This window comes from Cryptomeria japonica, chromosome 6 (assembly GCF_030272615.1).
Source record: "Cryptomeria japonica chromosome 6, Sugi_1.0, whole genome shotgun sequence".
NCBI lineage: Eukaryota > Viridiplantae > Streptophyta > Pinopsida > Cupressales > Cupressaceae > Cryptomeria > Cryptomeria japonica.
The window spans coordinates 154,166,106-154,181,069 of record NC_081410.1 but is presented as its reverse complement, the minus strand read 5'-3'; the positions used below and the strand labels follow the sequence as shown (position 1 = coordinate 154,181,069).

At 40.2% G+C, this 14,964-nt stretch overlaps 1 protein-coding gene across 1 annotated transcript in view; it reads left to right on the top strand.

Annotated features, from left to right (window-relative positions):
* LOC131035126 (uncharacterized) overlaps window positions 1-3,055 on the top strand; it is a 72,788-nt gene extending 69,733 nt beyond the window's left edge. Inside the window, exons 7-8 of the mRNA XM_059207263.1 lie at window positions 1,177-2,839; window positions 2,920-3,055. Coding sequence (XP_059063246.1) covers window positions 1,177-2,839; window positions 2,920-2,930 — 1,674 coding nt within the window. The 3' untranslated portion in view covers window positions 2,931-3,055. The remainder of the gene's footprint in view (window positions 1-1,176; window positions 2,840-2,919) is intronic.
* Window positions 3,056-14,964: the final 11,909 nt, after the last annotated feature.

The window sequence follows — 14,964 nt, the reverse complement described above, 5'->3', positions numbered from 1 at the left end:
GTGGTGTATTGGAGGAATAAAATGCGAAGGGCGCGCTTTAGTGAAAGGGCCCAACTTTATGATGTAGAGAATGATGAAGTAAGACCTTAGACCTAATTAATTTGATTAATTAAGTGCTTAAGGAGAAATGCAATGCAGAATGCAAAATGCACTAAGGCGGGTGCTAAACTAGGTGCGAAATTGTACCACCCTAGCGAGTGCGTACAATTTACAACGCTACATTTAGCCCCCACTTTAGCGGTCATATGAGTACTACGTGCATATGCAAGCTAAAGTACAGAAAAGTAAACATTATTTGAAAAGGATATATCCATAAGTCGTCGGACGAAGCCCCCAGCGGTATCTGCAGTACACAGTTAGGAACCGCACCCTACAAAACAAACGTTAGATCACAAAATCACCTAATGCTTACTAGGGAAAGTGATGAAATCTGTGAGTAGCTATATGCCCCCCCTGTTTCGACTTGCTTATTTAGGGAGGTGAAACAGGGTAGCATGTTTACTTGCGACAAATTGTGTAATAGAGTGTTGATGAGGGGTGTTCACTAAATAGGCTTCATCAGAGCACTTTTTGGAACATCCCGAGAGTAGGAGAAGGAAAATACGATTCCAACGCAACAAACGGCTCGAAAATTGCATCTCCCAAACCCAAGTTATGATAAAATGAATGATAGGGGAAAAATTAGGGTTTCGAGAAGTAAGAATAGACAAACGAGAGTATATACTTCGAAAGTGACACTTGTATTCGTCACTTTGCCGATTTCAGGATACTATTCAGTGCAGCGGAGCCCACCTAGCCATCATGCCTTCTCGACGACCGGAGCGTCCCACTAGGATCGAGATCCTGCGCCAGGCCGTGATCGACAACGAGCCACTGGACGAGGTGAGTTGACTGAACGTTTGACTTTTGATTTCTCGCATGTTTGACTTTTCCGTGAGCGAATGCGGATCCTGAACGCCGACCGGGGCCCACCTAGGGCGCCCTGGTCCCTGACAGGGGCGCCATGGTCCCTGCAGGGCGCCATGGTCCCCTCAGGGCGCCATGGTCCCCTCAGGGCGCCATGGTCCCCAATCAGGGCCTGGCGAGGGGTTACAAGGCAAGCATTCAATGTTCAACAGTTTGCATTTGCGATTTCGATGATTGAGTACTGATTTTGGTCATGTTTTCGTTTTGCAGGGTCTCCCGTACATGAGAGAGCACACAGCGGGACACATTCTTCGCACTTTGCGAGACCAGATTCCACGGCTGACTCAGTCAGGGAGAGACACCTTATCGATAGTAGGATTGTGGTACATGATTCTTATGCCGGCCATTCGATTTCATCTTGCGATGCTGATGGCACTGATGGAGAGATGGGATCCTGACACCTGTACCTTTCACCTTCCGGTAGGAGAGCTGACGGTCACACTCGAGGATGTGTACCGTATACTGCGTCTTCCTATCAGAGGAGCGACAGTCACATATGCGACTGATCGGGTAGCAGAGGATCATCAGAGGGAGCAGATGTACTGCATAGGGAGAGTCATGCCGAGCGAGACGAGAGGTCGTATCATGGTCAGCTGGCTCTTACATCCTACAGGAGAGATACCACTTCTGAGACGCCTCATGATAGCCATCATAGCACTAGCCGTCTGCCCTAATGGGCGAGGGACACACATGCATGGGGGCCTCACATGGTGTATCAGAGGGATGGAGAGACATAGGAGAGTTTATGCATGGGGTCGGAGTATGCTTGCACATCTCTATCACGACCTTGAGGAGTATGTATTCGGACAGGGTTGCAGTTTGATGACATGCACACTTCTGCAGGTGTGGATCTTAGAGCACTTCACATGCACCAGGCCCGTCGGCTATCCACTGAGTATAGCGAGCGAGCGACCTAGGGTGTTCGCTTATCCACTGACCAGCGAGTGGAGATTTGGGGATTTGTTGTATTGGAGAGTGACTATTGATAGACTGACAGCCGAGGTGACAGTGTGGAGACCTTACCTACGGATGCACAGATGGGATGGTATGGAGAGACAGTTAGCATGTCTACAGAGGAACCGCCTATTGCGAGGACGATATGCACACATCATAGTCCCTTTCTACTTTGACCGAGTACGGAGGCAGTTCGGACTAGAGCAGTGTGTTCCAGCCGATGTGCCCATCTATACTCGACACTCACGGGTCCTTCCCAGACCTAGAGCAGTAGCGAGACCGACGGTGGATGATATCGAGACGACAGACTTAGAGGGATCAGATCAGGATGTAGTCACTGACTATTCTGCAGAGCTTGGAGCACAGCGTAGATATGTTTCATGGTTCATGAGATCATATCCAGGTCCTATCTTTCCACCAGATCATCCGACAGGCTATCCAGGCCCATGGAGACATGGAGACCGAGACGAGGATGAGGGATCCATGTCAGAGGAGCCAGATGAGGGAGAGGGTCATGAGGAGGCGGGAGATCCTGATCCACCTACAGGCGATCAGCCCAGTGACGAGGAGGAGGAGGAGGAGGAGGAGGATGCAGATAGAGAGGAGGACGAGGAGGATGCAGGTGATGATGCGGATGAGGATGAGGATGATGAGGAGGACGATAGAGATGATGAGGAGGATGATAGAGATGATGAGGAGGAGTCGGATGCAGCTCCCCACCATTCAGGAGACGATACCATAGCTCTGGATCCACCTTTTATTCCCCAACAGGGAGAACAAGAGGCGATACGGAGACCTGTCACCAGTACCGTCCAGCCTACACCCATCGTGAATAGAGTATTCGAGCGAGGGGAGCCTAGCGGTTCCCAGTCACAGATGCTACCATATCATGATCCCTACTGGCGCGAGGGAGATCCAGGTATAGTAGGTTTATATTGATTGATTAATGCTTTGATGATATAGAATGGTACTAACAAAAAATCTGTTCTACTGCCACAGCTAATGTGTAGGAATGGCGTTCCTTGATTCAGCACGCAATGACAGACATCTCCATGATAGCACAGATCCCTAGTTCCTCACAGATTGCCTACAGGCCTCAGGGGAACGCGGGTCGGCATGAGGATTTGTTTTTCCCATTCCGATTACAGGTAGATATATGGAGGGAGAGAGAGAGAATCCTATCAGAGGATCTCCGTCAGGCGCGACAGAGAGAGGGAGTCCTATCGGAGGATCTCCATCAGGCGCGGCAGAGAGAGAGGGTCCTATCAGAGGATCTCCATCAGGCGGGGCAGAGAGAGAGAGTCCTATCAGAGGACCTCCAGCAGGTGCGGCGAGATCTAGTAGCGGCCCAGACCGAGGCTACCACCTATCGTGCGATCCTCATGGATAGGGATCGTAGGAGTTCCTCTCGGAGTCACTCACAATCTGTATCGCGCTACACACCCATGGGTCCACCTCCACGGCCAGATCAGGAGGGAGCATCCAGTCGACACTCTCCAGCCACAAGCCCTAGGGATAGGAGATGATTGTATGATGTAAGAGAGAGGTCACATTTTGGATATACAGTGACCCATGTTTGTACACGATCCACACATATATATGTATATATACATGCTTCTCGTTTTGTCTCAAATGTGTTATCTTTAATGCCTAAAACAATGTATATTTTGTTTTGATTAAATCTAATACATTTGGTAAATGTACATGTATGTTCAGGATTTAATTTCTATGTGATTGATTTCTCAATGCTCCATGATTAAATTGATACATGTGTGACTTAATTAAAATATTTAATCAAGTACGACATTGATGATAAGGAAGAAATATGCATTAAGTCTAAGAATCATATAACTAATGTGATTTAATTTTGAACTTAAACCCATCATGATACGATTCTACTTAACACACATAAAGACACTGTATAATATGCTAGCATTATGAAAATGTAAACCTTTTACAATTTACATTAATGAATTCAAGACAAACTATAAAGTAAGAAGAAATGCTTGTCAGGAACGAAGCAATATAGATCAAACATCATAACATTTAATTCTATTTTGCTTTTAATTAAGAAACACTAACATATTATCCAATGTTGAAGAAGATAGATAAGAAGTGAAGAATTTAAGCATAATATCTACGCAAGTGCATAGCATTGATAGGTTCTTTAAGAGGCGTACCGTCTACATCTGCTATTTTGTAAGCACCTGATCCATAATCCTCAATGACGATATATGGTCCAAGCCAATTAGGACTAAATTTTCCCTTTTCGGCCGGCAAGGCATTCACATTGCGCTGATTCTCATAAAGGACTAAATCACCTACTGCGAAGGAACGTTGAATGACCTTATCATTATAGCTTCGCTGTAGAGTTTTGTGATACGCTTGAATATGCTCAAGAGCGTTTATACGCTGTTCATCAAGCATCTCAAGCTGTTGAAGTCGTTGTTCTCTATAGGAGTCATCATCTACTATACCTTTAAGAGAAACCCTAAGTGATGGAATTTCTAACTCGAAGGGCATAATAGCGTCAGCACCATAAACAAGATTATAAGGAGTAGTTCCCGTAGCAATTCGTACACTCGTTCGGTAGGCCCAAAGAGCGTAGATTAGCTGGTTACTCCAATCCTTACCATGCTTATTTACGGTTTTACGAAGAATTTGCTCAATTATCTTATTGGACGACTCAGCTTGACCATTTGACTGAGGGTAATACGGTGTAGAAAATCGATGTTTGATATGATACTTCTCGAGGAATTTCTTCACATCCTTGTTTTTAAACGATGTTCCATTATCTGAGATAATAGTGGAAGGTATCCCAAATCGAGAAATAATGTTTTCTAGAAGAAATTGACAAATCACTTCAGCAGTAGTAGAGCGAAGGGGAATAGCCTCTACCCACTTCGTAAAGTAATCTGTTGCGGTTATAATGAAGGTGTGTCCTTGAGATGAAGGAGGAGAGATTTTTCCAATAAGATCCAAACCCCATGCGGAGAAGGGCCAAGAAGCTACTTGAGAGCGAAGTTCTTGGGCGGGAGCATGAATCAGGTTATTGTGTTGTTGACATTGGTGACATTTCTTAACAAATGAGAAGGAATCTTTCTGCATAGTTTGCCAATAGTATCCCATACGAAGCAACCTATGAACCAGGGATTTGCCCCCAAAATGCCCCCCACAGGGACCCGAATGTGCCTCTTCAAGAGCAACAGGGATTTCTGACTTGTTAAGACAACGAAGAAGAAGACCATCATAACCCCTTTGATAAAGGACATTAGAAAGGATGATATACCTAGCAGACAGCTTGCGGATTCTAGCCCTAGTGTTCCTATTAGCAGAATCAGGGAAGGTACCATCGATCAAATATCGTACGATATGCGAGAACCATTCATCCGAACCTACAAAGTCACAACATGTTACCAAGCTAGAATCATCTTCAATAGCTGGAGAAATAAGATTGTGAATAACGAAGTTAAGATCGACCAAAGGGTCCTCTAAAGATACTAACGAAGCCACACATGCCATTGCATCCGCATGTCGATTATCTTTCCGAGGAACAGGTTCCATGGTATAAGAATCGAAATTTTGTAATAAAGATATAGCAAGGTCTTTATATTGTGATAATTTGTCTTGTTTTGCTTGATATATTCCTGTTACTTGTCTTATAATCAATTGCGAATCTCCATAGATATGTATGTGTTTTATATTAAGAGCTAAGGCTGCTTTTATTCCTGCTATAAGAGCCTCATACTCAGCAATGTTATTGGTACACAGGAAATTTAGACGATATGATAAGGGAATAGGTTTCTTTGTAGGAGAAACCAAAACAACACCTGCCCCCGATCCCGTACGACACTTAGAGCCATCAAAATATAACTCCCAAGTTTCATCTTTCTCTATAGAAAGAATGAAGTCATCAGGAAAGGACTCAGGGTTAGGGAAGGAGAAGGGTGAAGGAGCCTCAACTAAGTGATCAGTCAACGCTTGTCCTTTAATTGCTCTTTGTGAAACAAATTTAAGGTCAAATTCAGTTAACATCATAACCCACTTAGCGAGACGTCCTGATAAATCAGTTTTAGAGAAAAGATGCTTCAACGGATCAAACTTAACCATGACATGGACTTCTGAATTTAAAAGATAATGTCTCAATTTCTGAGTCGCAAACACCACGGCCAAGCATTGTCTTTCTATCGCAGAATATCGGGTCTCATAATCGAGTAAAGTACGACTTATGTAATACACCGGACACTCCTTACCATCTTTATCATGTTGTGCTAACAATGTTGCGAGAGCATGAGAAGAAGCAGCTGTATACAGGATAAAGGGTTTAGAAGGTTCGGCAGGCTGAAGAATAGGAGGACTAGCCAAATACACTTTTAAATCTTCAAATGCTTGCTGACAATCCTCATTCCACTGAAAAGTGATATCCTTTTTAGGAAGTTGAGTAAAAGGAAAGGTACGATCCGCAAGTTGAGACACAAACCTACGAATAGCTTGAATCTTCCCTTGTAAGCTTTTAAGTTGAGAGACATTTCGAGGAGGTGGCATGTTAACAATAGTGTGAGACTTGATCTTTGGTAGGATTCGTAATCCAAACCACTAGCTTCTTGCTGATTGTAGGAACGCCTTGCGTGGTCAACTGGAGATATTTGAATCATTTAACCTTCAAACATTATTGTATCTTGGATATGTACCTTCGTAGTAGTGTCTTTGATCTTTGATGCGTTGAAAATCATTTTTGTTACCTTAGAAGATCGCATCGATTTCAATTGAGTTGTTATTTTATGGCGAAATTGAAGTTGGTAGAATCTTGCCAAGTCTTGTCCACATGACGTCATTCTTAGGGTTAGACTAGATTAGACTCCTTGTAAAACCCTATCCTTTTGTTATTTTTTTGTAAATCTTCTTAGTTTAGTAAAATCTTAGGCTTTCAGAAGCGTAAGACCCCTTGAGGATACAGCAAATCACATCATACCACGGCGAGCTTGTCCACACGTAGAGACCCTACTAACCAGAACATTGGAGTCATCCTAACTGATCCTTCATGCGAATCTTCAGCAGTTAGAGACTTTTTTCAAGAGAGGATAAGATGCCTTAAGGTATTTTATTTTGTGTATGATGGTGTACAAAATACACGTCAACAAACTGTCACATTGAAACCCGGGAAATCCTCTGCCTATAGCCCACACTTAGCAACCAAACCCTCGTCAACAAAATTATGAGTGGCACCACTATCCACGAGGCAAATCACACGTTGTCACTTAATCACTCCCTTTAAACAAAAGGGATGGATCCTAGGGACTCCTGAAAGGGTGGCAATAGTGACCTTGGACGTATCCAAAGCCTCATCCTCTCCGATCTCAACTTGTGGAACCTCATGTTCATCATCACTATGGCTGCCCTCAGATGCTATATCCTGTGCGTGCTCATCATCTACATCTGAGTTAACCTCTATGAGATGTGCTTTGCCTTTCCCAAGGCATCTGTGTTTGGGCTCCCAAGGTTCCTTACAGGAGAAGCAAAGCTTTTTCCTCCTCAACTCATTCCGTGTCTCATGATCCATCCTAGGAGGAGGTGGTGTATTCCTATGTTGAGTAGAAGACCTCTGATTAGGCTTAGAGCCTTTGGAAAACTTCCTATCCGAGTGATAAGAAGTGGGTGGTGGTGGTGTGGTGTCTAGGTCCAAAGTAATTTGTATAGCCTACTGAAGGGTGCTAGGCTTAAGAGCCTTGACTAGTCCCCGTAGTCTGTCATGTAATCCCTCCACAAATAACATCACCACACGTCTAACTAGCATCTTAGGAACCATCACTGCAATGCGTTGAAACTCATTGATGTAAGTTTCAACATGGCCTGTCTGTCTCAATAGTGCTAGATCCCTGTAATATAAGTCCATATCCTTGGGGTCATATCTAGAAATCAACCACTCGGTAAACTCAGTATAGGAGTGTATAAGTCCATGGTTTTGGGTGACCAAACCATGGTGCCACCAATCATAGGCCACACCCTCTAGATGCAACACTGCGAACTGTATGGCCTCGTCCTCGAGCATAGGCTTGAGTGACAAGTATATATCCAACTTGTGCACCCAAGCTTGTGCACTCATCGTCCCACTACCATCAAAAGTAGACAAAGAGAACTTATTGGTAGCCCTCTGTAGGTCACCCTTACCCTGCTGACAAGGGCATCCATCATCCCTCATGCTGTCTCTGCTCTGTGAACAATATTGGGGAAGAGGGAATGCCTCTCTCACATGAGTAGGTAGGCGGGTCCACTCATCACTGGCTGCCATCACCATATCCCGAAATGTAATGCCTTCCTGTGGGTCATCTGGAAGTAGCTTGTCTCTAGGAGGGAAGTGAGGCTATAGGGGTCTATCTACTGTCCGAGTGTGAGCCCTCTCATGTCTCTGAGAACCATGTGCACTGTCAAACGATGATAGGGCTCTACTGCTGCCACGACTGCCAACTACAAATACCGATTTGTCATGCCTGTCACGCCAATCCCTATGGCACCCCAAGTCCAATTTGTCCAATGTATCCTGTAACCTGTCAAGTGCTTGCATAATCCTAGGCTGAGACTCCGCAAGAGTTCTAAGTAGCTCATCAGGGTCTGGACGATTCTATCTGTGATTAGGGCTCCTACTACCCTCCTGATGATCACCCATGTCTGCACCTGCTGGGACACCGAAATTAATGGCCAAATGATGGGGTCCTCTTTTGCGGGTGTAGTATCTGTAAGACCCAAACTGTCTGTGATGCATGTAAGAAGCCACAAGACCCTCAGGTTGGCAGGGTCATGGCTCTGATATCACTGAAAGATCCCCAATCCAATTTTCACCCAATCTGAACCAAATTAGGAGGTTTTGTGCAATGTTTATTTGCTGTTAAGTCTTTGGCCAGCGTATGTTTGGATGGGGTTTGACTGGTTTTTGTTTTTGTTTTTGTTTTGATTGGTTTTGAAGTTTAAGCAAGATTCTTGAATATTTCGTAAAAGAGATTGCTGATTTAACGTAACAAAATGCATAACACAGAAGGAAGATGATCAAGAACTTTCATTTTTGCTTAAAAGAACAATGAACATACCATTAACATGTGCTCATAGGTCTGATGTAAAATTCCAGCCAATACAATTATAGAAATCAGCTCCAAATAATGGTAAAACCCTAAATACACTCTAGGGTTTGAAAACCTTCATCCCAAAATGTAGTGGCTGACTAAAATAGAGCTGGAAATAGATAGTAATGGCCTCTAGAAGGTCTTCCCTGTAACCAATTGTAGAAAATCTGCCCTCAAACTGATAGATCTGCTCATAAATCCTCAAAGAAGGCTGCCATATGCACACGGAAATTTTATTCTGATCGAAATTGATACCCTGAGAGATGGGTTTTCGTCCAAATCCCCCAAATCTTCCAGAAGTTGGCGTTCCTGGAAGCCCTAAGCTGCTGAAACCCTCATGCAAGCTGCTGATCTGAAAATGGAGAGGTAAGAATGAGAGCAAATGTTATGGAAGTTACTTTTTATAACTCTCCAAGAAGTTCGATCCATGAGAGGGGTCACTTTTTGGCCTAAAAAACTTAAAATTGAACTCGAGGGTCTATTTTCTCATTAACAAAATGGCCCCTTTTAAAAACAACTTGAATTACTAGGTAGGGGGTCACTTTTCACTATTCATCCTTATGTTTTTCAGTTACTATTCACTTTCACTATTCACATAAGGCCAACATTAGAATTTCAATTTTAACCATAGAAATAGCTCCCAAAAACCAACTGGAAGACTTGTGAAGCTCCCAAACTGGACCCACAACCCCGGGTTGGGTCCCAAACCACCTTGCTAACCTACGGGACCCCAATAGTAGGTCAACCTCCACCAAAAATTTGAGAGGACTAAGGAGGGGACATTACATTTAATATGAGAATGTTATATGACTTCATGATGTATACTAATGATTAGACAAAAATATATGTTATGTTGACCTATGATTTAATGTCAATTTCCAAGTGTCTAATATTGTGTGTAGGACCAAACTAGGATTAGTCTTGTTAAAAGGTTTTTCAATTGGTAAATTTATACTCTTAACTATATTATATTTCTCATTTTAATTGAACTTGTGATTTAGGGAAAAACTAAGTCATAGGATTTGGCAAACTTCACACATGAAGTTCGAAATTCATCAAATATTCAGTGGTAAAAAAAATTCTTTGAAATTCACTAACAAATTTGCATTAAAAAAAAGTGTCATTTTTTATTAAATTTTATTTTTGTTAGGTGCTTTTTTTCTAGGGTTTTCTTACAAATGAAAGCATAGCGTTTGGCTAGGGCAAAGGTTTCATCCGCAAACGTGATGCATGGGCGCGAACAAAGGTTGTGGTGAAGTGCAAACATACTTTCATTGTTTTTTATTTTTACTTTTATCTGTGTGAAGTGCCAACAAGTCCAACGCAACTGCAGTTTGGCCATGAGCCCGTTCGAACATATTTTCATTGCGTTTGAGTTTTTTTTTCGTTTTGTTTTGATACTATGAAAATTTAAAAATATTTTTTCTTTAAGTCTTTTTTAATAAAATTCAATAGAAATTAAAAAATGAGTTTTTAAAATGTCTTTTAAAATTAAATATCAATAAAAAGTTTAAATATTATTTTATTTATATTATTTAAAAAAAAATAATATTTAATTATAATAAATTTAAATTTAAGATATTTTTTCTTTTGAACATAATAGTTAAACTAATTTGATTATTTATTGTATATATTACTTATATTTTTTAAAAATTAAATTTACTTAGACAAATTTATTGCTGAATTTTTTCCAAATTTTTCACCCTTGCTGAACTTCATCTGAATTTTATTGTTGCCAAACTCAAACCAGAATTTGAACCTTGTGACTTAGGGGCAAAATATAAGAATATCCCCAAAGGGGACATTACATTTTGTTAGGATGTAGACTAGGAGTAGCAACATCTATCAATCACCATGAAAATGATGAAATCAAGATTTGATGATTTCCATAGGAAAGTGGCTTTTTGGGAAAGAGCACTATTGAACACACATCGACATAGAATAAAGTTTCCCAACGGTCACCTTATCCTCTCTTGATCAAGATCAGATGTATGCTAAGATTGTAGGATGATCATACATTGACTCTCAGGTTCCAACTGCGTACTAGCGACTTTATGTGGATATAGGTTCATTTGGTTGATGTTGCTAGTAATCTAAGGGGACTTAAGTTTGGATCATTCTTTCACTTCTTTGCTATGGCTGGAACTTCATCATCGGATGTAGCAATTTTGTGATGCTTCTTCAAACGAACTAAACAAGAATGAACTGAAAGTAAAGGGGAAAGGGTTTAAGAAGACTAAGCTAAATCTAGGAATTTAGTAGATAGCAATGTCTAGGATAGGATCAACCACACTTCACTTCACCACGTTGAGACAACTGCATGAAGCGGGTGCAATTTTCAAGGGTCGTATTTGAAAGATTGCATGAAGTGGGTGCAAATTTCAAGGGTCATGTTTGAACGATTTCAAATCATCAATGAATACTATCAGAGAACAATATCCGTTCAATAATTCGGATTAAATACACACATAAAATAGCTCAGTCCAACCTTGCACTATTAATAACGATCAACTATCAACAAAAGGTATGAGCAAGTGATCTTCTCCTTAACACACTGCAATCAACCTCATTCATCTAAATGCTTGAAAAATAAAATTCTACTTTGGGGAAGGTGAACCATGCAAGTTTTGAAAAAATAACTTAAGTGAACACCATTAGAGAACAATGCATCACTGTTATTATCTCAAAAAACTTATCGCAACAATTTCATACAAATCTTCCCCCCCCTTTACAAATGAAGGGGTCACCCCCTTATATAGGCCTCCAACCTTGATTACATGCAAACCCTAATTAGGGTTTGACCCAAAAGATTCCACACACATGATGCAACAAGGTGGGAATAAACTTTAATGAACCATTATGCCCATTATCAATTAATTACATTCCTGCCAAAAATGGCATTCATAAAACATTAGTTAACCATTGCATTCAAAAAGTGCCCATTATGCAATAAATGCACCCTCATGCTAAAGATCGCCCATTGTGCAATAAATTCACCATCACCTCTATAATCGGCCGCATGGAAAAGATGCTCCACTATCTCATTAAGTATGACGGTTGCCATTTGGTCAAATATTCTTGTCATGAATGTGCCACTTCGTCATGCAGTCAAAAGATTCTTGTCCAGAAATGGATGACCATTATCTCGCTCATTAATGGCAAATGTGATGAATCTGATGATGATGGCCTCCAACTCTCCTACGAAGACGCTTGGCACATTCTCCATCTTGAACTCCAGCAAGGACATATCTTCTTCACACTTGGCTGCCTTGGAAGAATTTCAATAGTTTTGTCCACTTTTGAAGAAATCTTGCACATCTGGAATTCTTGGAGAGAGAAAATTCTTGAAGAGGGAATTTTTCATCTTGAAGGAATTTTCTGCGTTTTTGTGCTTATCTCATTCTAAAGGAGATTTTTGACAATCAATCACTTTTCCTATTTTTTAGGAATTTTTTTCCATTCTGAGCTTGGGAATTCAGGAAAGAGAAAACTCTCTCTCAGTTATTTCTTCCTATGCCTTGGAATTTCTTCATCTTGGGCGAAATTTTTCTCTCGAGGAAGGAATTTTGAAATTTTCCTTTATCCATGAATTCTTTTCCTAATTTTGTTTTTGGAAGAAATTTCATCTTGGAAGAGAAATTAATGATTTCCTTTGAGAATTCCTCCATTACCTCTCTCCAGCACTCCCTTCTTGGATTGGTTGCCATTTGATTGTGAAGGAGGAATTATAACTTGGAGGGAAAAATCCTCCATGACATGTTTTTAGCGCTCTTCCCTGACTTTGGGTGCTATTCTACCATAGAGGAGGAATTTCTTGTTTAGGAGGAAATTCCCCATGACCCCCATTTTGTCACTTAGAAGAAAATTCCTTCCTGTGCTCTGTTTGGCACTCTCTACCTCTGACTGGGTGGAATTTGAACCTTCTAGAGGAATTCACGTCATGGAGAAGAATTTCCCCATAACACCATTTTGGCACTCTACTTCCCTACTTGGGCTCTAAAACCACATGCTTCAGGAATTTGGCTTGGAGGATGGAATTCCTCCATCACCCTAATTTGGCGCTCTGTCTCCATGCTTGGGCATTGAAATGATGCTGTACAGGTTTTTGGGTTTGGGAGAAAAATTCCTCCACAACCCCTATTTGGCACCCATCCTCTAACTTGGGCGCTAGAATCACCTTGTGGAGGAAATTAGACTTGGAGGAAAATTCCTCCATTACCATATTTTAGCGCCCTCCTTTGATCGAGGGCGCCATTCACACCTTGTGGAGGATTTTGTGATTTCCAAGGAATTCCTCCTTGACCTTCATTTGGCGCCTCCTTCCAGATTTGGATGTGCATTTTTGCCATAGCAAGGAATTCATTGCCTTAGGAAATTTTCATGCTTTTACCTCCAATTTTGCTCATTTTCCAAATTTGGATGCCACTTTAGGATGAAGTGGATTTGTCTGCCTTAGAATGATTTTTTCGTGCTTTTCCACTTCAGGATGGAACTTCTACACAAGCTGTTTTTTCAATCAACTATCTGCTTTTTCAACTTTATGGATTTAGACAAAGATTTTTAGGAATGCTCTGTCTTCAGTGTCGTGACCATTGCCTTAGGTGGACTTGCCAAAAAATAGACTTACTAAAAATATTAAGTACTTCAAAACATCAAAATTTGGGTAAACCGGGATAGGATGGCACTTTCTTAAAATAGTAAGTTTGATTTTTGTTTTATGTTTGTGTATTAGCATCAACTATCAATATTTTTGAATTTCAATATGTAATGATAATCTAATATGAAATGTAGTGTGAGTTTTGAACTCTGACTCTAACACGATGAGATTTGACATTTTGATTTGTATTTTTAAACTTTAAAGTTAATGTTAAACTTTGCCCTTGTTCTTGTTTTCAAATTTCTATGTCATGATATTTTTTGGAAATTATTAAATTATATTAAAGAAAAAATATGGCGTCTCCAAGTACCCCCATCTCCTATTTTTGAAAATTAACCATATCAATATCAGTACCAGTCTCCGAAGTCTCCAAGTACCCATGTCCCCTGGTGACCTTGCTAAAATAAAATTTTCAACAATAGCATTTGATAGTTTTCCCTTTTTTAATGCGACAAATATGTCAAATGGGGACGAATGTGAACAGGTATGCACACAAATAGGGAAGGCTTTTATTGTTTTCAATTCAAACATAGTCGAATATTTGTCTTCAAATAGAGAAATCTCAAACTTACGAGTGCTGGCTGATGATTTAAGTTTTTTTTTAATATATTTCTGTTGCAAACTACCTACAATCTTCATTTTCTTTTGTTGCAAATTGCAAATCTTCATTCTAATTTCGTCATAGGGCAAAAAGCTAAAAATGTATGAATATATTATTAAATACAGATTTATATATTATAATATATTTAACATAAATAATATTATATGTATGAATATATTAGTAAATTAAAATATAATGATATATATAAATATTTAAAATATAAAAAAGTGTATAATTTATTAGATAGTATATTTAGTATTATAGAATTTTAATTTATTTATATGATTGTATTAAAATAATAAAACTAAATATGATATATTATATTATTAAATATATAGTATTATAGTCTATATATAATATTTATTATTAATATTATGATATTAAAAATATTGAATCAATGATATTTTGTTGAATGCACACACAAACACAACGAACGTGCCCAACCCCTCCCCGGAAAAATGTCGTATCGATGTACCATACCCACATACCCATACTCGAACCTGATTTCGCTTCGGCAACTTAGCTCTTATAGCTCTCTTATGCATCACAAATGATTTTCACATTTCCAATGTGGGAGACTTAACTTTTAGAGGCCACAACTTTTAATTTGGGAAGTTGATTGAGCTCTTTTTTTTTTAATTGAAGTTCTTTAAAAGATTTAGGTTGCCATA